This window comes from Anser cygnoides, chromosome 29 (genome assembly GCF_040182565.1).
Source record: "Anser cygnoides isolate HZ-2024a breed goose chromosome 29, Taihu_goose_T2T_genome, whole genome shotgun sequence".
In the NCBI taxonomy this organism is placed as follows: Eukaryota; Metazoa; Chordata; class Aves; order Anseriformes; family Anatidae; genus Anser; species Anser cygnoides.
The window spans coordinates 2919863-2945684 of NC_089901.1; the positions used below are offsets into that span (position 1 = coordinate 2919863).

The following is a 25822-nucleotide window of genomic DNA, read 5'->3' on the forward strand; positions in this document are numbered from 1 at the left end:
TTAAAACAAAAGTGTTGGTGTAAATAGCGGCCGCTGGGTTTTCGTTTTTTTTTTTTGTTGTTTTTTTGTTGTTTTCTGATTTTTTTTTTTTTTTAAAACTGGCAAAACACAAACGAAGCAAAACCCCGAGTCTCACCCAAGGGAGGTCTTGCGTCAGGGCCGGGCGGACGGAGGTGGCATTTTTTTTTTTTTCCTGTTAAAAAGTGGGATTTTTGGTGCCTTTTTGCTCAGCTGGAGGGGGCGGGGGGGGGGGGGGGGGATCAAATTTGTCACTTTTCAGTGCTGACAAACGGCTGGAAAAAAGGCAAAAATAGGCAAAATAAATTAAAAAAAAAAAACACACAACAAAACAACTCGGAGCCCCCGGAGCCAAGTCCTCGGGCACTTCGGGAGCCGTCTCCACGCGGCTTTGCTGCTGCTGCTCCCCTTTCCCTCCCCACGCCCCAAAACGGGGCAAAACACTGCGTTTTTAACCATTTCCCCCCCCTTCCCCGCTGTCCCCCGGGAGAGCTTCGGCCCCGGGGCTGGATCCTGCTCCCTCCTCATCCCCTGCGCCCGCTGCCGCCCTCACCCCGCGGCCCGGCCCAGGTTTGGGGCAGAACGCCCAGTTTTGGGGATTTTTTTTTAATTTTTATTTTTTTTTGTCCCGCTCCCTGTGTAATAGGTTTTCCTGTTAGGCTGAAATCCCCCTTTTTTTTTTTTGTAACCCCCCCCCCACGATAGGAACGTTGTATTTGAAATGTAGCTTTGAAGCAAGACGTAAGTTATTGTTTAAATAAAAACTTCCATTTTTTTTTTTTTCCTCCGGTGTACATTAAAAAAAAAAATCAGGACAAAAAAAAAATCCACCCTCGGAATAAAAAAAACAAAATATTCTTCGATCACTACGGGAATAAATTTCTCCAAAAAAGTTGGATTTTGGGCCACCCCTGGCTTATTTTTTTCGTCCTTTTTGGGTGTTTTCCACTGGCGAATGAGCCAGGAGCCGCTCCTGCAGGGCCGTTCCCCAAACCGCGGGGTTTCGCAGGAAAAAAAAAAAGCGCCGGCTGCGTGTAAAGAGAAAAACGTAACGGTTCTTTCTTTGTATTTTAGGGCCTAACAAACTCCATCCCGTAGTTCTTGGTGATAGACTTTGCCTTTTATGCTTCTTTTAAGGACGTTTTTAACAATTTGTGGTATTTTCCAGGGCCGATGCGATTAGTGCATGAAAATGTTTAACGCTCGGGGCCAGTCGAGCCCTTTTACTGCTGAATTTAAAGAGAAAAAGAACAAAAAAAAAAAATATCAAAAAAACACAAGAAATGGTGTATTTGCTGCGGCGTTCTCGTGCGGGGCGGTGGGCGTGGCAGACTGGGACCAGTTCCCCGCCGGGCTTCACAAACTGGGAACCAGCGGCAAGCTGGGAGCTGAAGCAGTCGGTGGGTGCTTCGAATTTCCGCTGGGAAATTTGGGGCCGGGGCAGGTTTTTGAGCTTTTTCGGGGCCGGCAAAACCTTGGGAGCCCCCAAATGGCACCTGGCGGGGCCTCCCTGGCTCGGCTTTGCCCCACAGCACGCCCCAAATCAGGGCTTTTACGGGCAAAAATTGTACAAAATCCAGCCGTGGCGCCGGCTGCTGTTGGCTTTTCCAGTTTTCCCCCGATTTTTAACCCAATTGAGGCAAAATCGGGCAAATCGGTGCAGGGACGAAGCGGCGGCCGCCAGCGGGGTTTTCCTTCGCGCCGCAGGAAAAATCCCACCCTGAGCCCCACGGTGCCTCCGCTCCAACCCCCCCCCCCCCCCCAATGAACAAATTGGGCCAAAACGGGGCTTTTTCACCAATTTTATTGCCCAGCCCAGCCCAGCAGGGGCAGGGCTGCAAAGAATTGAGCCCCAAAACGCCCGCTTCCAGTACGGCGCCCGACCCGTGTGCGAGTAAACCTCGGCGCGCCGCGACACCGGGGGCTTCCCCCCGCCCCCCCCCCCCCCCCCCTTTTTTTTTTTTTCCTTTTTTTTTTTCCTTTTTTTTTAACACAAAACCCAACAGCGGAGCCACGCGGACGCGGGTTTTTTGGGGAGCGGGAGCTGCTTTGGGGGGATTCCACTTAAAGCCCACGCTTCTTGCAGCGGGGACGAGGGGCTGCGGGGGTACAACCAACCCCCCCCCCCCCCCCCAAGGGCGAGGAAATAAATCCAAAGCGACCAAAACGGGGCGTTTTGGCACCAAACCAGGCCCCAGCGCGGCGTGGGAGCGGGGTGAGGCAAGCAATCCCAACCCGGGGGCGGGGGGGGGGTTTAATCCATGCGGGTTTGGGGGAAATATTTCAGGGCTTTTGGGATTTACGTGACGTTTCGGGGCTTGTGCGATATTTCGGGGTTCAGGCGACGTTTCACCACTCCCGGCGGTTTTTCGCACCGTTTTCGGCAGCGTCCTCCTTCCTTGGGGTTCCCCCCCCAACCCCGTTACTTCTCGGGGGGCCGCCGGTGCTCGGGGGGGGGCTCCTCGGGGACGATCTCGACCTCGAGGCGCCCGACGTAGAGGGAGAGGGCGCAGAGCCAGAGCAGGGCGAGCAGCGCGGCGGCGGCGGCGTTGGCGGCGGCCGTGGGCGCCGGCAGCATCATGGGGCGCCGCAGCAGCACCAGGTTCAGCAGGTACGAGCCCGCCCCGTAGGACACGCACAGGCCCCCCAGGATGAAAAACCCTAAAAACAGGGCCCGGGGGGGGGCGAGGAAAAAAAAATAATCGGGTTAGAGCGACGCACGCCTGGGGGGGGGAGAGGAGGGGGGGGTGGAAATGAAGGAAATGGCCCAAACGTCCCCAAAATGGGTACGGTGAGGGCTGGGCGGGGGGGGTGTTATGGGGTGATGCCCCCGCAAGCGGGATTTGGGGGGGTTTGGGGGGGTTTGGGGGAGGTTTGGGAAGGGTTGGGGGGAGGTTTGGGGGGTTTGGGGAGGTTTGGGGGGGGTTTCAGGAGGTTTGGGGGGATTTGGGGGAGGTTTGAGAGGGTTTGGGGAGGTTTGGGAAGGGTTGGGAGGAGATTTGGGGGGTTTGGGGGAGGTTTGGGGGGGTTTTGGGGAGGTTTGGGGGGGTTTGGGGGGAGATTTGGGGGATTTGGGGGAGGTTTGGGGGGATTTGGGGAGGTTTCAGGGGTTTGGGTGAGATTTGGGGGTTTTGGGGAGGTTTGGGGGGTTTGGGAGAAGGGTTGGGGGGAGATTTGGGGGATTTGGGAGAGGTTTGGGGGACTTGGGGAGGTTTGGGGGGTTTGGGTGAGATTTGGGGCGTTTTGGGGAGGTTTGGGGGGTTTGGGGGTGGGGTGATGCTGTGAGGGGGACTGGCCATGAGGGGGGTGCGGGCCTTTAGGGGGGTGACCCCGGGGAATGTCCCAAGGGGGGGGGTGGCCTTTAGGGGGTGACCCCTGGAGGGGGGTGGTGACCCTTGGGGGGGGGGGGGGTGACCCTTTTTGGGGGGAAATCCCTGGGGGAGCCTTTAGGGCAGTGACCCCTGGGGGGGGGGGGATACCCCAGGGGGTGGTGGCCCCTGGAGGCAGGTGGCCTTTAGGAGGCGGTGGCCCTTGGGGGGGTCCTTTGGGGGGTGACCCCCGGGGGGGCTCCCGGGGGCGCTGTCCCTGGGGGAGGGTCCCTGGGGGGGTCTCAGCGCCCCCCCCCCCCCCGCACCCACCGTAGGCGGCGTCGCGCCCGGTGTCGCTCTGCACGTAGGAGATGACGCCGATGCCGGTGGCCAGGAGCCCGTTGCGGAACCAGGACAGGAGACCTGGGGGGGGGGGGGGGGGGGGGGGGTCCCCATCACCCCTGAGCCACGCCCCTCCCCCTGACCACGCCCCACACAAGCCACGCCCCCTCCGAGCCACGCCCCCCGCAGCGCCCCCTGTGCTCTTCCCCTCCTGACCACCCCTCCCTTAGCCCCGCCCACCACTGTAGCCCCGCCCACCTCCCTTAGCCCCGCCCACCTCCATTAGCCCCGCCCACCTCCCTTAGCCCCGCCCACTTTGTGTGGCCCCGCCCACCTCCCTTGGCCCCGCCCCCCGCAGCGCCCCCTGCGCTCTCCCCAGCTCCCCACAGCCCCCTCCCCTTAGCCCCGCCCCCTCCCCTTAGCCCCTCCCATCTCCCTTAGCCCCGCCCCCTCCCGTACCCCGCCCCCCCTTAGCCCCGCCCCCTCGCAGGGCCCCCTGTGCTCTCCCCGCGCCCCCTCCCCACAGCCCCGCCCCTCGGCGGCCCCGCCCACCTCCCTTAGCCCCGCCCATCCCCCTTTAGCCCCGCCCACCTCCCCTAGCCCCGCCCACCCCCCCCTTTAGCCCCGCCCCTCACCGCCCTCCAGCGCCTTCCGCAGCAGCCACGCGTCCGCCCGCTCCAGCTCGGTGGCGGCGGGGGGAGGGGGGGGCGGAGGGCGGCCGGGGCTGTACCGAGGCCTCCCCCTGCGCCCCCCGCGCCGCCCCCCGCAGCCTCCGCAGCGCCGCCGCCGCCGCCCGCCCCGCGCCGCCCCACCACCACCAGCCCATGGCCGCCGCCTCCGTCACCGCCTCCGCCGCCGCCGCCGGTCCCGCGGGGCGCCCGCGCCCGTTGGCGGAGCCGCGCGTCCGTCAGCGCCGCCCCGCCCCGGGAACGGGCCGCGCCCATCGGCCGCGCGCGCGGGGCACGCCGGGAGGCCCCGCCCGGTGGCCCGGAGCCGCCTCTCCCCCCTCCCCCCTCGCACCGAAACCTTCAATAAACGGCACCGGACGCGGGGGTACGGCCCCCGGGGGGGCTTTATTGGCGGCGGGAGGGGCCGGGAGCCGCACCGGGAGCGGAACCGGGACCGGGAGGCGAAGCGGAACCGGGTCCGGGCCCAACACTCGTACCGGGAGCGGCCCCGCCCCCGGGGGGGGCCCCGAAGACGCCCATGCGGGCGGTGCTGGGGGCCCGGAGCTGCTGCAGCTGGCGGCGGCCGCGGCGGAGCAGGAACTCGGCGCGGAGCCGGTCCCGGGGGGGCAGCGCCGCCCCCCGCCGGAACTCCTCCCGGATCCGCGCCGCGAAGCCCGGTTTGCCGCCGGCGGCGCGCAGCAGCTGCCGGTAGAGGCTCAGCGCCTCCCGCCGCAACCCCCCGCCCGCCGCCGACATCCGGGGAGCGATCGGGGCCGGGCTCTGCGGGGGAAGGAACCGGGGGGAGGCGGTGAGCGGGGTAAGGGGGGGGGACCGCGGGGGGGGGGGGGGGAGCCCCCGGTGCCGCCGCGCTGCCACTCACCGCTGCGCCCCGCTTCCGGCGCCGCCGTCACTTCCGGCTCCGCCCCCCGCGCGCCGCCATTGGCCGCGGGAGCAGAGGGGCGTGGTCAGCGCTAAGCCCCGCCCCCCCGTGGGACCGGGCGGGGAAAATGGGTGAAAATCGGGGGGATTCGGGGCTGGGGGCGGCACCCCCCCACCCCCCGCTGCCGGGGCCGCTTTGGGGCACTCTGGGGGGGTCAAAGCAGCGCTGGGGGGGCGGGGGGAGGCGGAGCCCACGGGGGCAGGGGGCAGCGTTCCTCAATAACAACAATAATTATATTAAAAAAAAAAAACAAAAATAAAGGAAAAAAAGGGACAAAAACGGTGAAAACGGGCGAAAAGTCCCCGCGCCGCCCCCTCACAGCTCGTCCAGGCCGTCGTCCTCCTCGGGGAAGTCGCCGGCGGTGACGCTCTGCGGCTTGACGAAGGCGCCGTACTTGGGCGGGCACTCGAAGTACCGGCGGCCGCCGACGCTGGGGGGCGGCAAACGGAGCTCAGGGGGGGGCCCGGCAGCACCCATGGGTGCTGGGGGGACACCGGGGGGGGGCTCACCTGCCGTCGTGCTTGCCCAGGGGCTCGTCGTAGCGGACGCCCACCCAGTGGCCGGGCTTGAAGTCAGTGAGGCCTGGGGGGGGAAGAGAAATGGGGGGGGGGGGGTCAGAAAAAGGAGGGGGGGCACAACGGGGACGCGGCGGGGACGCGGCGGGGACGTACCCACGTACATGACGGTGCCCCGGCGGCAGGGCTGCCCCGGCACCCGCACCTGGCAGCGGGCCCCCACGGGGAGCGCGGCCGCCAGCGCCGCCTCCTGCGCCCGCCGCTGCTCCTGCTCGGCCGCCTGGCGCCGCGCCGCCGCCTCGTCGTAGCGGCCCCACTGCCGCTGCTTCAGGAAGGCGCGCAGGGACTCTGCGGGGGGACAGCGGGGACGTGGCAACTCCCCCCCCGGGGGACGGGAACGGGGACGGAGCCCCCCCCCGGGGCGCCGGGAGGAGAAGGAGGGGGCAGGGGGCGTCCCCGTCCCCCACCCCCCCAGCCGGGGGTCCCGCCGCCGTCACCTGGCCGCTTGTCGTAGTCGCTCTCGGGCATCTCGTACTTGGGCACCTGCGACACGTCCTCGTACTCGCCGATGCGCGCCCCGCTGCGGTCGATCACCTGCGGGGCCCCGTTAGCGCGGGGTCCCGCCGCGGGGGGTGGGCGGGGGGGGGGTTGGGGGGCGGGGTGACGTTACGGGAGTCGCGTTTTGGGGGGAAGGTTGGGGGGAAGGGGTTGGGGGGGGGGAAAGGGGGCGGCAACGATTCAGAGCCCGGTTTTTGGGGTGAGAAAAGAGGCAAAAGGGGTTTGGAGTGGGGAATGGGGGCGGCAGAGCTTCAGAGACTGATTTTGGGGCGAGAAAGGGGGAAAAAGGGGGTTGGGGTGGGGAAAGGGCAGCAGTGATTCAGAGTCCGATTTTGGGGTGAGAAATCAGGAAAAAGGGGGTTGGGGGGGGAAGGGGGCAGCAATGATTCAGAGCCCGGTTTTGGGGTGAGAAAGGGGAAAAAGGGGGTTGGGGCGGGGAAAGGGGCAGCAATGATTCAGAGCCCAGTTTTGGGCTGAGAAAGGGGCAAAAAGGGGGTTGGGGGGGGAAAGGGGGCAGCACCACTTTGGAGCCCGGTTTTGGGGTGAGAAATGGGGGAAAGGGGGGTTGGGGTGGGGAAAGAGGGCAGCAACGATTCAGAGCCCGATTTTGGGGTGGGGAAAGGGGGCAGCAGCACTTCAGAGCCCGATTTTGGGGTGAGAAAGGGGGAAAAAGGGGGTTGGGGGGGGGAAGGGGGCAGCAACGATTCAGAGCCCGGTTTTGGGGCGAAAAAGGGGGAAAGCGGGGAGCTGCAAAGAGGGGACCCACGTGCACTCGGCAGCCGTCGGCCACCGGGTAGGAGCCCAGCAGGGCCTCGTCGCAGTCCAGGCGCCCCAGCAGCTCCTCGGCGGGGCCGTACAGCTCCAGCTCCATGCACGACGCCGGGCTGCCCACCACCAGCTCCAGCTTGCACTGCGGGGGGACAAAGGCGCTGCGGGGACCGGCACCGGGACCGGGAACCGGTACGGGGACCGGGGATCGGCACCGGGAACGGGACCGGGAACAGGACCGGGAACCGGCACTGGGAATGGGGACCAGGGACCGGCACCAGGAATTGGCCACTGGGGACTGGCACCGGGAAGCGGGACCGGGAATGGGGACCGGGAACTGGCACCGGGACCGGGAAGCAGCACCGGGACCCAGGACCGGGAACCAGCACCGGGAACTGGCCACCGGGGACCGGGAACGGGAACCGGCACGGGGACCGGGGATCGGCACCGGGAAGCGGCACAGGGAATGGGGACCAGGAACTGGCACCGGGAATTGGCCACCGGGGACCAGGATCGGGAATGGGGACCGGAAAGCGGCATCGGGAATCGACACCGGGACCGGAACCCGGCACGGGGATGGGCACCGGAAACTGGCCACCGGGGACCGGGATCGGGGACCGGGAAGCGGCATCGGGGACCGGGACCGGGAACCGGCACCAGGGACCGGGAAGCGGCCACCGGGAACAGGGAATCGGCACCGGGATTGGGGACTGGGGACCGGCACCGGGGACCGGCACCGGGTGACCGGCACGGGGAATGGGGACCGGGCACCGGGGATCGGTCACCGGGGACCGGCACTGGGGACCGGGAGGGGGCGGGGGGCCGGGTTTGGGGCAGCGCTCCCGTCACGGACCCGGTCCCGTCACGGACCCCACGGTCCCGTCACGGACCCCGGGCCGGGCCCCGTGAGGGGCCGCTGAGGCCTGGTCCCGGCGCCGGTACCTTGAACTCGGCGATGGTGAGCCCGGTGCCGTAGCGCTTGTGTGCCCGGAAGGCGTTCAGGCTGCTGCTCACCGCCAGCGACACCGCCCCGGGCCCAGCACCGGGCCCTGGGCCCGGGCCCGGCCCCGCCGCCGTCATGGTGCGGCCCCGCCGCAGCCGCCGCCGCTTCTGGAAGCTTCCGCCCGCCCCCGCGCCGCTCCGCCAATCCCGAGCCACGGCCCGCCCACCGGGACGGGGGTCGGCCAATGGGAGAGGGGAGGTCGGGGGTCGGCCAATGGGGAGGGAGGGGAGGGCGGGGCCGGGCGGGGCGCGGGAAGGGCGGGGCGGGGTGCAGCAGGGAGCAATGCACGGGGTGCAGCTGAGCAATGCATTGGGTGCTGCAGAGCAATGCATTGGGTGCTGCAGAGCAATGCATTGGGTGCTGCAGAGCAATGCATGGGGTGCAGCAGAGCAATGCATGGGGTGCGGGAGAGCAATGCATTGGGTGCTGCAGAGCAGTGCACGGGGTGCTGCAGAGCAATGCATGGGGTGCAGGAGAGCAATGCATTGGGTGCTGCAGAGCAATGCATGGGGTGCAGCAAAGCAGTGCATGGGGTGCAGGAGAGCAATGCATTGGGTGCTGCAGAGCAGTGCACGGGGTGCAGCTGAGCAATGCACGGGGTGCAGCAAAGCAGTGCATGGGGTGCAGGAGAGCAGTGCATGGGGTGCTGCAGAGCAGTGCATTGGGTGCTGCAGAGCAATGCACGGGGTGCAGCTGAGCAATGCACACGGTGCAGGAGAGCAGTGCATGGGGTGCGGGAGAACAATGCACGGGGTGCTGCAGAGCAACACACGGGGTGCTGCAGAGCAACGCACGGGGTGCAGCTGAGCAATGCACGGGGTGCAGGACAACAATGCACGGGGCTGTAATGGAGCAACGCATGGCGTGCAACAGAGCAATGAGAGGGCTGAAAGAGAGCCCTGCATGGGGTGCTACGGAGCAACGCACGGGGTGCAGGAGAGCAATGCATTGGGTTCAGCAAAGCAATGCACACGGTGCTGCGGAGCGCTGCGTGGGGCTGTAGCAGGACATTGCACAGGGCGTTACAGAGCAACGCATGGGGTGCAGCAGAGCAGTGTGCGGGGCTGTAACAGAGCAATGCACGGGGTGCAGCAGAGCAATGCACGGGGTGCAACAGAGCAATGCACGGGGTGCAGCAGAGCAATGCACGGGGTGCAGCAGAGCAATGCACAGGGTGCTGCAGAGCCACGCACAGCCCTGTAACGGAGCACTGCAGGGCGTGCAGCAGAGCAACGCGTGGGGTGCAACAGAGAAAAGCCCCGGGGGTACCAGGGCGAGGTACAGGGGCGCAGAAGAGCGACGCGTGAGCCGCAGACGAGGGCGCGCGGAGCAGCGCGCGGGCACGAAGGGGTTAACCCCCCCGGCCGCGTCCCGCCGCTTTTTGGCCCCTCGGGGCCGCCGTCGCGGGGCCGCAGCGCGCAGGCGCGGGGCCGCCATGGAGGCGGAGGGCGGCTACGAGCCGGGCTTCGTCGGGATCCGCTTCTGCCAGGAGTGGTGAGGGCGGGGGGACCGGGACCGGGGACCGGGACCGGGGACCGGGACCGGGACCCGAGGCCTCACCGGGCACCCGGGCCTGGGCCTAGGCCTAGGCCTAGGCCTCGCCTCAGGCCGTTACCGGGCCGGGCCCCAGCTCCCCCCCCCCCGTTAATTCCGGTGCCCTCCCCCCCCCCCCCCGTTAATTAATTCCGGTGCCCCCCCCCGGTTAATTAATTCCCGTGCCCCCAGCAACAACATGCTGTACCCCAAGGAGGACAAGGAGAACCGCATCCTGCTCTACGCCGTGAGCCCTCCCCCCCCCCCCCACCGCACCCCGGGGACGGGACCCTTCCCCCCCCCGAGCACCCCGGGGACGGGACCCTTCCCCCCCCACCCCCGGGGCTCCCCGGGCCGTGCCCCCCCCCTTTAAATTTCCGTTTTTTCCGTGTCCCCCCCCCCAGTGCCGGAACTGCGACTACCAGCAGGAGGCCGACAACAGCTGCATCTACGTCAACAAGATCACGCACGAAGTGGAGTGAGTGGGGGCCCCCCCCCCGGGACAGCACCGGGACCCCCCCGGGACAGCACCGGGACCCCCCCCCCCCGGACGACACCAGGAGCCTGGAACCAGGACCCCGGGACCACCCCCCCGGGACCCCCCCCCCTGGAACAGCACCGGGAGCCTGGGACCCCCCCCCCGGGACAGCACCGGGAGCCTGAGACCAGGACCCCGGGACCCCCCCCTCCATGACCCCCCCCCCTCCGGGACAGCACCGGACCCCCCCCCCCCCCGGGATGACCCCAGGACAGCACCGGGACCCCGGAACCCCCCCCCGGGACAGCACCGGACCCCTGGGACACCACCACCACCACCACCCCCCCCCGGGACCCCCCCCAGGACCCCCAATCCCCCCGGACCCCCCCCCCGGTTCTCCCCCGGTTCCCCGGGGGGGGGGTGGGGCAGCGGGGGCTGGGGGATGTGGGAAAAAGCGATTAAAAATGGCCCCGGGGGGGGGGGAGGTAACCTGGGGTAATTAAGAAAGGAGTTGGGGTAATTAACGAGGGAGGGGTTGGGGGGTAATTAGGGGGAGTAAGGGGGGGCTGTAAGGGAAGGGGGGTGGAGAACAATTAATTGGGGTGATTAATAAATGGGGGGGCATTTATAGGTAATTAGTAATGTGAGCAATTAGTAATGTGAGCAATGGGGACAATTAATGAGTGAGCGAGCAGTGAACGTTGGGTAATGAGAAACAAGGAGGGGGGGCAGTTAACGAGGCAAGGGGGGGGCTGCCCATAGCCTGGGGGTAATTAAGAGGGGTAATTAACAGCCTGGCTCCCCCCCAGCGAGCTGACGCAGATCATCGCCGACGTCTCCCAGGACCCAACGCTGCCGCGCACTGAGGACCACCCCTGCCAGAAGTGAGGGGGGCACGGGGACCCCCCCCCGAGACTTAGGACCCCCCTGGGGACCCCCCCCGGGCCACGGGGACCCCCATGGGAACTTCCCCCCCCCTAGAGACTCAGGACCCCCCCCGGGGACCCCCCCCAAAGACACAGGATCACAGGATCCCCCTGCGGACCCCCCCAGGGACAGGGGGACCCCCACCCCAGGGACCGAGCAACCCCCCCCCCAAAGACTCAGGACACCCCTGGGGACCCCCTTGGGGACACAGAACCCCCCCCCAGAGACACAGGGACACGGGGACCCCCCTCGGACCCCCCCCCCGGGGACATGGGGACCCCCATGGGGACACAGGGACCCCCCCGTGGGACCCCCCTGGGGACACAGAACCCCCCCCCCCCCAGGGACACAGGGGCCCCCCCCCAGCCACCAGCTCCGGCCTCGGTGCGAGGGACGTGGTGGTGGCCCCCAGGGCCCTGCTGCGTCCCCAGATCCCCCCCGTAGCCCCGTTCCCTCCCGGGGGGGGGGGCTCCTGAACCCACCCCCTCCCCCCCAGGGCTTCCCCCATGTCCCCAGGGGTCTCCGCGTCCCCCCCCCCCCGCCGGTGTCACCCCCGTCCCCTCTCCCCCCCCCCAGGTGTGGGCACAAGGAGGCCGTTTTCTTCCAGTCCCACAGCGCCAGAGCCGAGGTGAGGCCCCAGCTCCCCCCTCCCACCCCCACCCCGGGGGGGGGGTCCCCGTGTCCCCAGGGGTGTCCCCCCCACCCCGTGACCCCCCCTTTCTGTCCCCCCCCCCCCCGCAGGACGCCATGAGGCTGTACTACGTCTGCACGGCCCCGCACTGCGGCCACCGCTGGACCGAGTGACACCGATGCCCCCCCCCGACGCCGACGTCCCCCCCCCGACGCCGTCGCCCTGCGGTTCCCCTTTCCCCTCTGTGCCTGTTAGGAGAACGTTTTTGGGTCTTTTTTTTGGTACAAAAAACGCTTGTTTTGGGCACCGGGCCGTTTGTGGGGCTGCGGGGTAGCGGGGAGGCTCCTGGCGGGGGGGGGGGGGAGCACCCAGGGGTGCAGGGGAGGCTTCGGGGTGGGCGTGGGGGCGGTGAGGCCGGAACGTTACAGCCAACTGTGGGACCCCAAGTCCCCCGCGCTGGGCCCCAAATCCACACTTTTGGCCCCAAATTCCCTGCCCTGGGCCCCAAATTCCCTGCCCTAGGCCCCAAATCCCCCACGCTGGGCCCCAAATTCCCTGCCCTGGGCCCCAAATCCACACTCTTGGCCCCAAATCCCCTGCGCTGGGCCCCAAATCCACACTCTTGGCCCCAAATTCCCCGCCCTGGGCCCCAAATCCCACACTCTTGGCCCCAAATCCCCCACGCTGGGCCCCAAATCCCACACTCTTGGCCCCAAATCCCCCACGCTGGGCCCCAAATCCCACACTCTTGGCCCCAAATTCCCCGCCCTGGGCCCCAAATCCACACTCTTGGCCCCAAATCCCCTGCGCTGGGCCCCAAATCCACACTTTTGGCCCCAAATCCCCCGCCCTGGGCCCCAAATCCCACACTCTTGGCCCCAAATCCCCTGCCCTGGGCCCCAAATCCCACACTCTTGGCCCCAAATCCCCCACGCTGGGCCCCAAATCCACACTCTTGGCCCCAAATCCCCTGCGCTGGGCCCCAAATCCACACTTTTGGCCCCAAATCCCCCGCCCTGGGCCCCAAATCCCACACTCTTGGCCCCAAATCCCCCACGCTGGGCCCCAAATCCACACTCTTGGCCCCAAATTCCCCGCCCTGGGCCCCAAATCCCCCGCGCTGGACCCCAAATCCCACACTCTTGGCCCCAAATTCCCCGCCCTGGGCCCCACATCCCACACTCTTGGCCCCAAATCCCCCACGCTGGGCCCCAAATCCACACTCTTGGCCCCAAATTCCCTGCCCTGGGCCCCAAATCCACACTCTGGGCCCCAAATCCACACTTTTGGCCCCAAATCCCACACTCTTGGCCCCAAGTCCCCCACGCTGGGCCCCAAATCCACACTCTTGGCCCCAAATCCCACATTCTTGGCCCTAAATCCCCTGCGCTGGGCCCCGAATCCACACTCTTGGCCCCAAATTCCCCGCCCTGGGCCCCAAATCCCACACTCTTGGCCCCAAATCCCCCGCCCTGGGCTCCAAATCCCACACTCTTGGCCCCAAATCCCATGCACTGGGCCCCAAAAGGCAGCCCCGGTGCCCCCCGATTGATCCCGCCGGGCCCCGAAGCGCAGCCCCAGGGCTCCCCCCTCATCCCCCGGGCGCCCCAAACGCCCCCCCCCCCCCGGCGTCCCACATCGTCGTCCCGTCCCCCCCCGGGCTCCGGGTTTGGCTCCCAGCGGCATCCCCGGAGCTCCAAATTCCCCGTTCCCGATCCCAAATTGCAGCCCTCGCGCCCCATGGGGCGCCCCCCCCCCCATACCTCCAGGCTGCCTTTTGGGGCTCCGGGTCGCTCTCCGGGCACCAGAGGAGCCCCAACGTGCCCCAAATCGCCCCCCTGGTACCCCAAATTGCCCCCCCCCCCACCCCAAATCGCCCCAGGGAGCCTCACGGTGCCAGCAGAGCCCCCAGCCCCACCTGGAGGCCCCCCCCCACGTCCCGGAGCCTGCGGCGCCCCAAAGCCCAAACGCCTCAGCGCCGCCTTTTAGGGTCAAACCCACCGACCCCAAATCCCGCGGTTTTGGAACAAAAACATTTATTGGCGAGGAACCTGGAAAAAAAAACCGGCAGCCACGGCCCCGGAGGTGGCTCGGGGAGCTAAAACCCCAAAAAACATCCAAGGAGCTTAAAAGAGAACAAAGTGCCTTAAAAAAAACCCCCGAAAAGCCCCCAAAAGTGAAGCAGCGAGGCTGGGGGGGGGGGGGTCAGGGGGCGCTGCCGCCCTGCAGCCGCTTCCCGACCATCTCCAGGAGGGCCTCGGAGTAGGCTCGGAGGAGGGCGAGGGTCTCGGGGTCGCGGCCGGGGGGCTCGGTGCCGCGGACCCCCCGGGAGCGCAGCTCCGCCGCCGCCCAGCCCCAGGTGGCGGCCAGCGAGGCCCGCGCCCGCGCCGCCTCCTCCTCCTCCTCCTCCAGCGTCACCTGCGGGACACGGCCCCCCCCCCCCTCGTCACCCATGGGTGCGGGGGGGGGTTATACGGCTCCGCCGGCCCCAAAAGAAGCCTTTTTTGGGGGCTAAAGTCTTAGAATTGGTGAAAGGAGAGGGGGACGCGAGCGGTGGGTCCCTCCAGGGAGGGAGGAACAAGGCAGCGCCCCCCCAGGCTGAGATATTGAGGCCGATGGGGGGGTTGGAGGGATTTGGGGGGGATTTGGGGGGGTTTGGGGGAGGTTTGGGGGGATGTGGGGGGGTTTGGGGGGGATTTGGGGGAGGTTTGGGGGGATGTGGGGGGATTTGGGGGAGGGTTGGGGAGGTTTTGGGGGGATTTGTGGGGGTTTGTGGGGGGTTGGGGATTTTGGGGAGGTCTGGGGGGGATTTGGGGGGTTTGGGGGGATTTGGGGGGATTTGTGGGGGTTTGGGGAGGATTTGGGGAGGTTTGGGGAGGGTTTGGGGGGGGTTTGGGGGGGGTTGGGGAGGGTTGGGGAGGATTTGGGGGGGGTTGGGGATTTGGGGGGGGTTTGGGGAGGATTTGGGGGGGGTTTGGGGGGGGGCGGGGGGCGGCACCGACCTGGTCGTAGAGCGTCAGCAGCTCCTGGAAGCGGGTGCGCAGCAGCTGCAGGGCGGTGCTGAAGGCACCCAGGGGCGGCGGGGGGGGTCCTGCGGGGCGGGGGGGGGACGTCCCTGCCCCTCGCTCACCCGCGGCTTCGTCGGCGCCGGCGTTTTGGCCCGGTTCCGGAGGTTTCTCGGCCGGAAGGTTCTGGAAATGGCGAAACGTCGAGGCCGCGCACGGTTTCGCGGCCCCGTCCTGCCCCCGAAAAAGCACCCGGGGGTGGGGGGGCAGCAGCTGGAAAACAGCTTTTTTTTTTTTATTTTTTTTTTTATTTTTTTGGCACCTTCCCCAGGAGGGAAAAAAATCCCTGCCCGGCTCGGTGACCCCAGCACCCCCCCAGGGAACTTCCCCCCCCCCCTTTTCCCTTTCCCTTCCCCCCCCTTCTTTTCCCTTTCCCTTTCCCCCCCCCCCTTCTTCTCCCCCCCCTTCTTTTCCCTTTTCCTTCCCCCCCCTTCCTCCCTCCCCCACCCCCTCGCCCCCGGGCTCCCCCTCCCGCAGCAGCCCCCGACTCGCCTCCCGTTCCCGGAGCTCCGCGGCCGCTTCCACCTCGTCCCCGCCGGGCTCGGGGCCGGCGGCCGGGCTCTGCTGGGGGGGCTGCACCCTCGGGAGGACGGCGGCCGCCAGCCTGCGGGGCGACGGAAGGGGTCGGGACGGGGGGAAACGCTCCCCCGGGGCGCCCCCCCACCCTCGGCAGCCAGCACCCACCTGCCGCTTTTTTGGCAGCGCGAGAGGAAGCGGCTGGAAATGCTCAGGCGCAGGTTCAGGAGCAGGGATTTTTCCTCCTCCCCGCGCCCGGGCGGCTTCAGATCCTTCAAGGAGCCGTCGAACTTCTCTGCGGCGCCGGGCCGGGGAGCGTCAGCCCCCCCGTCAGCCCCCTGTCAGCCCCCCGTCCCCGTCCCGTCCCCGCTACCTGCGGCGTGGGCGTCCGCCAGGGTCTCGAAGTGCTGCTTGAGGAACTTCTCCTGCTCGGGGGTCTGCGGCAGGGAGCCGCTCGGCGCCGGGCCCTCCTCCGCCTGCCCCGCCGCGTCCCCGTCGTCGGAGCCCGCCGAGTCGTCGGCGGCTGCGGGCAAAAGCCCCCGCGAGGGACGAGGGACGTTAACGGGAGCCCCCCAAAAGCCCCACGGCGGCGCCGGAGGAAAAGCCCCAGCTCCCTCAAGGCGCTGCCAAGCGTTTCACGGGGTCGTTTCTCGGCGAAGCCTTTACCTCCCGGCTCGCGGCAGCCCCCCGGCCTCGGCAAACCGGGCACGGGGCGGGCCGAGGCGTTCTCCTGGGGCAGCTCCTGCAGGAACGGGGGCCGCAGCGGCAGCGCCTTCACGCGGGACCTTTGGGGGGAAAGCGAGCGGGTTGCAAACGGCCGCCGCCACCGAGCCTACGGCGCGTCCCGAAGCGCGCGGAGGGGCTGAGGTGAAGGTGTGCCCTCCGAGCTTCCCCTCTCGGAGCAGGTTCCCTGCAAAGGAACCCCTTCCCCCCCAATCCCACCCCCTCGGCAGCCTCCGGGGATCGCCAAAGGATCTGGCCCCGGGGATCGGGTGTGAAGGAAAGGACGTGCTGGGGAGAGAGGCGAGACGGGGCTCGGGGCGGTGACACGAAGCCGAGTCCAGCCCAGCAGGTTTGCGCTTCGAAAGGGGAGGCTCAAAACCAATCCTAAAAGAAAAATAAAAGCACCCGCGGGTTTTGGCCAGCCGAGGCAGCCCCAAGGGAAACGTTAAACGAAATCGGCGCCTGCTGGTGGCGTTTGAGGAGGTTTTGGGGGTAACACAATCCAAGCTGGGTGGCAGAGAGCTGCACCGAGGCCGCTCCCACCCGCGGCCGTTTTCGCCGCTGCCCAGAGGAAGAAATCCTCCCCAGCAAGGAGGGGAGGCCCCTTGCCCCTCTCCCCACGGGGCAGAAGGAACCTGCTGGCCTCCGGCGTGCCGTGCTCGGAGCAGGGCTCGTCCAGGCTGGGCCCCGTCGTGTCGGGCAAGTCCAGCTCCCGCTCGGTTTCATCGTCCGGGAACAGCTCCGAGCTTTCGGAGCCCTCGACGGCGCTGCCGGGGTAGGTGTCCGCCTGCCGGAGGGGGAGACGGAGGGCGAGGAGCTGAGCCCCGCGGGGAGCTGAGCCCCGCTCGGTTCTCCCGCCCGCCAGCGGCTCGGGGACGCGACGGTGACCCCGGTGGGACCTCGGGGTGTCCCCCCCGACCTCCAGCAGCAGCTCCTCCAGGTTCCTGGGCTCCAGCTCGGCCTCGCCTTCGAGGTCGCTGCTCTTGGCGGGGGTGAAGCACGTCAGGTCCGCCTCCGGCAGGGTCTTGATGGGGCCGTGCTCGGCGCACTCTGCCCACCTGCCCTGCGGCCGGTAGCTGCCGCGGGGGCTGGCGGCCGCGCCGTCGGAGCCGTCCGCCTCCCCCAGCTGCGAGGGGAAGGTTGGGATGGGGGGGGGACACACACACGGTTTGCCCCGAGCGGAGGCGCCCGCGCTGGGTGCGAGGACGCCTCGCCCCCTACGACGCCGCGGGGAGGCGAGGGGTCGAACGGAGGGGCAAAAAGGGGGGGGCTTAATTAAATTAAAATCACTTTAAACCCTCCCGCGGGCGCCGCTGCCCGACTTACCAGCCTCTTGGCCCACATGGGCAGCTTGCCGTTGGTCAGGATGCACACGGGGGCTGGGGGAGGAGAGACGGCTTTTGTTTGCAGCCCTCGTCGCAGAAAGCGGGGAGGGAAAGGGTAAAAGCAGCCCCCAGGCAGGATCTGGAAGCGTTTGGTCTGCGTTTCCGCCCGCCCGGCCGCGTCCCCTCGCCCTCCCCAGGCAGCAGCAGAGCCTCACGGTGAGAAAAAGAGCGGAAAAAGAGAAAAAGAAAAAAAGAGCCCCCACGCAGCGTGGGGGGACAGAGAAAACCTTTGTGGACGCTGGCCCGGAACTCACGCGGCTCCAGGTCCTCCTTGGACGGGGTCTGCGTGGACGCGGCCTCGTCCTGCTCCGAATCGGGCTCCTCGTCGGAGGGTCCCCCTCCGCCGCCGGGGACGCCCCCGGACGCGTCCCGCCTGCTGGAGAGGGGCCGTGGAGCCGCCGCGCCCAACCTCCAGCCCGGCCCGACGGCGTTTGCGGGGCAGAACCGGGCGGGAGGTCGGGGTGGAGGGGCTGGAGCCACCCCCGAAGCTGGAAAACGCGCCTTTTTCCCCCGGAACCGTACCTGAGGTGCCTGGGGAACGCGGGCTCCTTCCCCCTCTGGGGCTGCAGCTGGTTGAGCTCCAGCAGGTGCTGCTTCATGCTGCTGGTGATCTCGGGGCCCAGGTGCCAAACGAACACGCAGCTGGGGCAGAAAGGCCGGCAGGAGGGGTGGGGGGCAGGTTTCCCCCGGATTTTGGGCATGAGGGGCTTTACCTTAACGCCCTTAATTCAATTAATTCACCCAGCGCGGCCCCCGCCTGCCTTATGCGCCCTACCCCCAGCTCTCTAAAGGCGATTCTTGCGAGGCACGCGGCGCGATAAAGCACAGAAATCCCCCCCGCGGCTCCGTAGCCCCCCCCGTAGCATCGAGCACGGCGGCTTTTCGGGCGCTCCGGTACCTGTCTCCTGAGACGGTGATGAGATGCTTGCAGTCGTAGGTGAATCGCATCCCCGTGACGATATCTGCGACAGAGAGCCGAAGGCTGCAGGTTTCTTGCCGGGAACGTGACTCTCCCCCCCTTGCCATCGCAGCCACCGGGATTCACAAGCCGCCAGGCTTACGTTTGGGAGCCCAGCCTGCTGCAGGCACTCTGCTGGGCCAAACCAACCCCACACCGCTCGTTAAGCCTCCTTAATTGCGGGTTTGGACGACTGCGATTTCCTAACGTGCCCTTTTGCTACGTCTGCAAACGCGCTCCGTGTTTTGCCGCAAGCGGGCACCGCTCCGAGGGCGGCGCTGCCGGGGATTCCCAGAGATTTTCCCCAAAATTCTTCTAACCGGACGCAAACTTCCAGATTTTCGACGCGCCAGCGCCCGGAAACAAACCTGAGTGTCCGAACATCTTGGCGACGCACTCTCCCGAGCGGAAGTCGATGATGGAGATGCTCTTATCGGAGCAGCTCGTGGCCAGGAAGGTGCCCGAGGGATCCAGCTGCACCTGGGGAAAAAGGGCAAGGGGATCCCAGAACCCCTCCGCGTGCCCCCAAGCCCTTTGGGGCCGCAGACTGCCCACAGGCAGCTGCCCGCCCCAGGGGGGGCGGCTCCCGGGGTGCAGCGAGGGCAGTTCCGCGGGGCAGCGAGCGCCGCGTTCGCCCCAGCGTCCGACGGATGGCAACGCCCGGGGTGATGCGTCCCAGGCCTTACCTTCAGCAGGGAACCCTCGTCGGCCTGCGAGCCCTTGTAGCAGCACCTCTGCTTCCCGCTGGCCGTGCCGTACACCCTGCGAGCGGGGCAGGTTGCGGGGCTCACGGCCCCGGCAGACGAGAATCGCCCCCGCGGCGCCGCGGCCGGCAGGGAAAGGGGCGACCCCGAGGCGGGTGGGCGAGGAAAGGGGCTGGGGCTGCGAGGTTCGGCCCGGGGCAGGGTGCCCTCACCTGACGTTCCTGTCCTGGCAGGCGACGGCAACGTACTTCTGCGTGATGTCGATGTCCATGTCGTACAGGGTGGTTTTCTCGGCGACGTGGTGCGTCCTGACGAAGCTGAAGCCGTCGGGGCGCTGCGGGGAGACGGGGACAAGAGGAGGGTTGCGCTGCCTTCTCACCCCCCCCCTCCCCGCTCACAGCCGAAGCGGCTGGCTTTCGGCGGCTCCTTTCCTGCGCTGCTCGCAGCACAAGGGCCCGAGCGGAGGGGGGACGCTTTGATGCTGTTTTGCAGAGTGAGGGCGGACCCCCCCCGAGGCACCCGACAGCCTACCTTGTGAGCAGCGCGGAAATAAATGCTTTTATCAGCGCCGCAGCTGATCAGCTGAACCTCTCCGCTGCCTACGCGAAGAGAACGCAGGGGTGAGAGACGGTGCTGACGTTAGGGGACGTCTGGACCCCACCGCGGCAGTCCCATTTGCGGGAACAACAGATAAAAACCAACTTTTTTTTTTTAGGAACCAGGCGCAACTCAAGGATGGGAGCCCCAGCTAAGGCTCCCCTGGGAGGGACGGGGCTGACTCTCGCTGCTTGCTCTCTTTTCCTACAGAGGGGCTCCAGGTGACCCCTCTAACATCGACGGCGGAATACGGGCACAAAACTCCCGGGAGAGGAGCTCTGACTTCGAGGGAGGCGGCGAACACGGCGAACGGAAGCGCGACGGGCACCCAGGAGCAGCTCGGCCACCTACCCGCAAACTTGACCGCCGTTATCGCAGAGGAGTGATCGTCCAGGGTTTGCTCCAGCTTGTAGCCTTTGTCGACGTTCAGGACGTGGATCAGCCTGTCTCTGCTCGCCGAAGCCAGCAGCGCTACTCCTGGGGGTGACGGAAGACGGGAGGAACAAACATCGCACCGGGAAGGTTTCCCGCAGAGCTAAGGCAGCTTTTAACCCGCCACACAAAGCCCGCGGCCCCAGGGCTCGTCTCCACCTCCCTGGCCTGAGAGAGGAGGCAGCCTTCCTCGCACGGCCGCCCTCTCAGGACGCCCCAGCTCGTTTCAGCGAGCAGCTTTCCGCCGCTCTGCCGGTCGGAGCGCAGGGCCGGGCGCTGGAAAGCAGAGCTCCAGGGCCAGCGCTCCCCTCAAGCAGGAGCGGAGCCAGGCGCAGCGTGGCCAGGACGTGGCCTCACCCGTCTCCGGCTTGGAGTACTCCAGGCAGAGGACTTCCGAATCGTGAGCTTCCACTTTGGCCACCTCCTGCAGGGACCGCAGCTCGTGGATCCTGCGAGGGAAGCGCGCCGTCAGCTCGGCCCTGAACGTCCAGGGAAACGACGCAGGAGCACCTGCTGGTGCCCGAGAGGCTCGGAGGCGCTCGAGGAACACAAAAAAAAAGGAGGTGAACATCTACAACAAGCGGTGAGGGGCAGCGGAGCCCGCACGCCGGGGCCGCGCGGCCACCGCCGCGCACGGGGACACTTGCCTGAGGTTCCCCGCTCGGTCCCCCGAGGCCAGATGCTCCCCGTCGGGGCTGACCTGCATCACCCGCACGCCGGACTTGGCGTCGAGGTGGCCCGCGCCCTCGCCTTTGTCGATCACGCTGGAGGAGTCCTGGAGGTGCTGTGTGTTGTTGTCCACGTAGATGACGTTCAGCAGGGTCTTGGAGAGGAAGGAGGGGGGGGGCGGTGAGGCCGGGGTGCCCTGGGCAGGGGGGCGCAGCGCTCATTGGGAAGCGAGGAGCCCACCCGCACCTCCCAGTTGCTTCCTACAACCCCGCTTTAGTTTCCCGCGCTTCCTGCTCAGCGGTCACTGGGATTTGACAAGCGCCACGCGTCCCTTTAACGACCCCGTGCTCGCTCAGACGGAAACACAGGGCACGAGGGAACAGAAAGCGTTCTCGAGGCTTGCTGCGATCACCAGGATCTACCAAAAATCGCAGCCCCTCTCTCGCCCAGGCTCCGTACCCGGAGCTGCGAGAAGCCAGAGGGGATCCCAGCCCTCCCAGGCTCTCGAGGGACCTCGTCCTCTACAGGCGAGAACGGGAGCAGGGGCAAAACCGAAGGGGAAGCGAGAGGGCCGGCTCCACCGGCTGCAGCCGTGGCTTTCGGGGCTGGAAAGGCGCGTGGGAAGGGGGCGAGGGCAGCCCCGGTCTCACCGTGCTGTAGGCGTTGCCCCGGCAGGGGCGCTCGGGGCCGCTTCCCAAGGTCCAGACGCGGACGGTGTTGTCCGAGGAGCACGTCAGGAAGGAGCCGGGGGGCAGGCAGGACGGCTGCTCCTTGAACTCGGGGTACACCTGCGCCGCGGCCGCGCGTCAGGCGGGAAGGGGCCGCGAGGAAATGCGCCGCGCTCGGCCCGTCGGCCCTCACCTCGACGCTCCAGACGAAGGAGCTGTGGAAGAGCTCGGACCACACCTTCCCCACCGCCCGCAGGTCCCCCACGTCCCACACGTAGACGCTGTGGTCCCTGTAGACGCAGGACAGCCAGCGCCGGGCGGCGTCGTAGGCCAGCGCGATGGTGTCGGGATAGAGCGCGTCCGGGCGCCTGCGGGAGGGAGCGGGTCGTGGGGGTCCCCCGTGGCTAACGGCACCCCGGGGGCGCAGCCCGGGCGGCGTTTTCAGGGCCGCCGCGCCCCCCGCGGCCGCTCGAGCCCTTTAAATGCTCGGCCGGGGGCGGATTAATTTCTACGCCAGATCACAGCGATATCCTGAAGCGTGCGAGCTCCGAAAGGGGAAACGAAGCTCTCAGCCCTGCCTCGTGCACGGCCGACGCCGCAGCTAACGACCTCCTGCCCTCACCGTCTTCCAGGAAGCATTAATGACACGGGAGTAACGAGGCAGAGCCATTACGGTGCTGCTTGCAAACCCGTCTGAGCTCACGCCTCCCTCGGAACGGGCTCTCGGACCGACGACGAGAGCGGTCAGCTCCGAACACCGTCGGCCGAAGCCGCGCGGGGTGTCTCGGAGGCTCGGGGCGCCTCGGAGGCGTGCGGTACCTGGGCTGGGGCGCCTGGGTGACATCCACGCCCAGGGGGTGAGGCTTGGGGAGGTCGCTCAGGTAGCGCAGATCGCGAGCCTGGAAGATCCTCACGGTGCCGTTGTCGCAGCCGCAGAACACCAGCTCCTCGCTGACGCAGACGCAGGTCGCGAGCGACACCTGGGGCGACAGGCACGCGGCGGGGCCTCACCGGGAAGTCCCAGCAGCGTTTTTTTTATTATTATTTATTTTTTTTAAGCTGCATCCAGACGGGGGCTTCCCCCGCCTCGTCCGGAGCACCCCCCGGGCCCCCACCTTCAGGACGATCCACTTCTCCAGCACCCGCCTCTCGTTGAAGTGGCACAGCAGCCCCGAGTGGGAGACGCAGAAGGTGCTGCCCAGCGCCTGGCCCCGGCCGCAGGCCACGCCGCAGAAGACGTTGTTGTGGAGCTCCCCCAGCAGCCCCGAGCGCCCCACCAGCGGCACTGTCTCCTTGGTCTGCGGGCAGAGCGGCGGCGCCACACGATAACGGACAAGCAATTAACCGAGACGCAATTAACCGAGATGCCCCCCCCCCCCTTTGCAAAGAGGCTCCCGGGGGGGGCTCGCTGGAGCCCCGCGCGCCGCTGAAACCAGACGGGGCTTTGAGGTCTGGGGTCCGCAGCAGCCAGGGCAGAGCAGCCCTTGGGGGGGGGGGGGGGGGGGGCAGCCACGGCTCCTCTGGCCCAGCCTACCCGAAATCCGCCCTCTTTCGGCTCAGAAAGCTGAAGTCGTGCCCCTTCCCCACGCTCCCCGATGAAGACGGAGTTGTTTAACCCGCGCCCAGACCCGTTTCAGCTCCCCCCGCCTCCAGCACCCCTGGGAAGGCGTCAGAAGAGGGCCCCCCCCCCCCCCCCCTCACCTTCAGCTCCCTGGCGGAGTCCAGGAACCAGAACTTGACGTGGCGCTGCCCCACGGTGACGAAGTAACCCTCCTCGGAGAAGGACACGGCCGTGACTCTGCACGACACCTTGTTGGACGCCACCAGGGAACCCTTCTGCTCCGGGAGGGCCACAGGGCTGTCAGCGGGACCACCGTTCCCCCCCCGTATCCCCCAAAGAAAACCCCAAAGAGCCAGCAGCCGGGGGAAAAGGCCGCCTCGCCCCACCCCCGGCGCCGTTTCGGGGGAATTTCGAGGCGGCTCGGCCCCACCTTCCAGTCCCAGACGTTGACGACCCTGTCGTGGCGGTGGCCCACCGACACCAGGTACTCGGCGGCGGGCGCGAAGGCCACGCAGGCGACGCCGTGCTTGTGGCCGTGCAGCGCCGAGACCTGCGCCCGCTCCTCCGCGTCCCAGACCCGGACGGCCGGGCGGTGCCCGTTCTGCGGAGGGAAAACATGGGGGGGGGGGGGGGCAGCGTGGCTGGGGGCTGCCCCCCCCCCCCCCCAAAAAACGGCCCCCAAAACGGCCCCCGCCCCCCCTTGCTTCCCACCACCGCGCCCCGGTGCTGCGCTCAGTCGGAGGGGAACGGAGCGGGGCCGCGGGGTGGAAATCACGGGGGGGAGATTGAAATCGGGTGGAAAAAGGCGAAATTGGGCGGAAAAAGGCGAAATCGGGTGGAAAAAGGTCAAAAAGGGAAACGCGGGAGGGAGAACCCCCGCCGACAAGGAGGGTTTGCGGGTGCTGGGGATGCAGGAGCGGGCTGTAGGGGCCCAGCGGCCGCACCTCTCCGGTGACGACGAGCTTCCCGTCGGGGGAGAAGGCCAACGCGCTCACGGTTTTCCTGGGAAAGGTTCGGGGCTTCGTCAGTAACGACCGGCTGGGGGGAGGTCGGGGGAAAGGGGGGCTTCGGGGGGATGTCAGGGGGAAGGGGAGCTTCGGGGGGACGTCAGGGGGAAGTTTCAGGGGGATGTCAGGGGAAGGGGAGCTTCGGGGGGACGTCAGGGGAAGTTTTGGGGGGATGTCGGGGGAAAGGAGAGCTTCAGGGGACATTGAGGGGAAAGAGAGCTGTGAGGGGAAGTCAAAGGGAAATTTTGGGGGGACATGGAGGGAAAGGAAAGCTTTGGGGTGACATTAAGGGAAAGGAGAGCTTTGGGGGGACGTCGAGGGGAAGTTTCGGGGGGACGTCGAGGGGAAGGAGAGCTTTGGGGGGACGTTAAGAGAAAAGCGAGCTTTGGGGGGGCACTGAAGGGAAGCTTTGGGGGGATGTCGGGAAAGTTTCGGGGGGACGTCAAGGGAAAGCTTTGGGGGGATGTCAGGGGAAAGGGGAGCTTTGGGGGGACATCGAGGGTTTGAGGAGCTTTGGGGGGACGTCGAGGGGAAGTTTCGGGGGGGTGTCGAGGGGAAACGAGAGCTTTGGGGGGACGTCGAGGGGAAACTTCGGGGGGATGTCAGGGGAAGGTTTTGGGGGGACGCCGAGGGGAAAGGGGAGCTTCGGGGGGACGTCGAGGGGAAGGGAAAGTTTTGGGGGGGACGTCGAGGGTTTGTGGGGCCGCGCGGTACCTGGAGGCGTTCAGGATGTGCCTCTGGGTGTTGGTGCGGGGATTCACGAGGACGACCACGCACCTGCAACGAGAGGGGGGCGGCTCGCGGGGGGGGCCCGGGAGCCTCCTGCCCCGGATTTTAAGGCTCCGCTAATTGCGCTAACGAGGCTCACCCGGCCGGGTAGGCGAGCTGCCCCGAGGTCGGGTCCCAGGCCAGGCCGCTGCCGCTCTGCGCCGTGACCCCCAGCACCTTCTGCAGCGTCACCTGCGGGGGGGGCACCCGGTGGCACCCCCATCCCCGGGGGGGGGGCACCCCGAGGGACGCCCCTGCTGGATGCTCTGCGACCCCCCATGGGGATCCCCAACCACTGCCCCCCCCCCCCCCAAATCCTGCCCCTGACCCCCCCCAAATCTTGCCCCCTCCATGCCCCCCCCCCCAATTCCTGCCCTCTCCCCAAGCTCTGCCCCCCCCCCCAAGCCCTACCCCGCTCCCTGGAGACCCCCCCCAATTCCTGCCCCCCCCCCCAATCTCCCCCCCGTAATTCTTGCCCCCTCCCCAACCTCTGCCCCCCCCCAATCCCCAATTCCTGCCCCCCCTCACGCCCTACCCCGCTCCTGGAGACCCCCCCCCCAATTCCTGCCCCCTCCCCAACCTCTGCCCCCCCCCCAAGCCCTACCCTGCTCCCTAGAGACCCCCCCCAATTCCTGCCCCCCCCCAAGCCCTACCCCACTCCCTGGAGACCGCCCCCCCAAGCTCCCCCCCCCAAATCCTGCCCCCTCCCCCCCCAAATTCCTGCCCCCCCCAGCCCCAGCCCCCCCCCCCTTATGGGACACCCCCCCAGCCCCCCCCTCACCGCCTCCTGCCGCCAGCACCGCCTCAGGACGAAGGGCGGCGGCCCCTCCCCGCCGGCAGCCCCCCCGGCCGCCCCCCCGGCCGCCGCCGCCGCCATGGCTCCGGGCCCCCCCCCGCCGCCTTCGGTCCCCGCTCCGAACCGCGCGCGGAAAGCCGGCCTCGCCACCCCATTGGCCACCGCGCACGCCGCTCACCGCCCGCCTCCCCCCGCCCCGACCAATAGCAGCGCGGCGCCGCCGGGCGGGGGCACCGCCCCCCGGGCTCCTGCCACTCAGCGCCGCGCTCCGCCAATCGCCGGGC

The 25822-nt window shown here is 67.7% G+C and overlaps 4 protein-coding genes across 5 annotated transcripts; 1 reads left to right on the top strand and 3 right to left on the bottom strand.

Annotated features, from left to right (window-relative positions):
• Positions 1-1806: 1806 nt before the first annotated feature.
• TMEM160 (transmembrane protein 160) lies at positions 1807-5092 on the bottom strand. Its single transcript, XM_066984598.1, has 4 exons — positions 4826-5092; positions 4304-4349; positions 3657-3749; positions 1807-2679 (listed from the first exon to the last, which is right to left on the bottom strand). Exons 1-4 carry the CDS (start codon positions 5090-5092, stop codon positions 2441-2443), a joined length of 645 nt encoding a protein of 214 aa, XP_066840699.1. The 3' UTR covers positions 1807-2440.
• A 395-nt stretch (positions 5093-5487) lies between these two features.
• Positions 5488-8242, bottom strand: TBCB (tubulin folding cofactor B). Its single transcript, XM_066984805.1, has 6 exons — positions 8060-8242; positions 7116-7259; positions 6289-6385; positions 5948-6139; positions 5786-5858; positions 5488-5706 (listed from the first exon to the last, which is right to left on the bottom strand). Exons 1-6 carry the CDS (start codon positions 8195-8197, stop codon positions 5592-5594), a joined length of 759 nt encoding a protein of 252 aa, XP_066840906.1. The 5' UTR covers positions 8198-8242; the 3' UTR covers positions 5488-5591.
• Positions 8243-9459: 1217 nt separating this feature from the next.
• Positions 9460-11995, top strand: POLR2I (RNA polymerase II subunit I). Its single transcript, XM_066984817.1, has 6 exons — positions 9460-9614; positions 9846-9900; positions 10058-10131; positions 10941-11015; positions 11635-11686; positions 11800-11995. The coding sequence occupies exons 1-6, from the start codon at positions 9556-9558 to the stop codon at positions 11860-11862; spliced, it is 378 nt and encodes a 125-aa protein (XP_066840918.1). The 5' UTR covers positions 9460-9555; the 3' UTR covers positions 11863-11995.
• Positions 11996-13708: 1713 nt separating this feature from the next.
• WDR62 (WD repeat domain 62) lies at positions 13709-25676 on the bottom strand. 2 transcript variants are annotated; one of them, XM_066984755.1, is made up of 29 exons: positions 25524-25676; positions 24843-24934; positions 24689-24751; positions 23912-23969; positions 23398-23568; positions 23108-23242; positions 22522-22704; positions 22226-22386; positions 21600-21774; positions 21389-21526; positions 20717-20892; positions 20427-20518; positions 19989-20114; positions 19572-19639; positions 19253-19374; positions 19023-19098; positions 18705-18816; positions 18277-18340; positions 17901-18020; positions 17633-17751; positions 17320-17372; positions 16913-17119; positions 16629-16780; positions 15937-16055; positions 15644-15793; positions 15439-15565; positions 15247-15358; positions 14692-14880; positions 13709-14107 (listed from the first exon to the last, which is right to left on the bottom strand). In XM_066984755.1, exons 1-29 carry the CDS (start codon positions 25617-25619, stop codon positions 13895-13897), a joined length of 3669 nt encoding a protein of 1222 aa, XP_066840856.1. In that variant the 5' UTR covers positions 25620-25676; the 3' UTR covers positions 13709-13894. The 2 variants fall into 2 exon arrangements, with proteins under 2 accessions (XP_066840856.1, XP_066840855.1); XM_066984754.1 differs by having other exon boundaries at positions 17633-17754.
• Between the last annotated feature and the right edge of the window lie 146 nt (positions 25677-25822).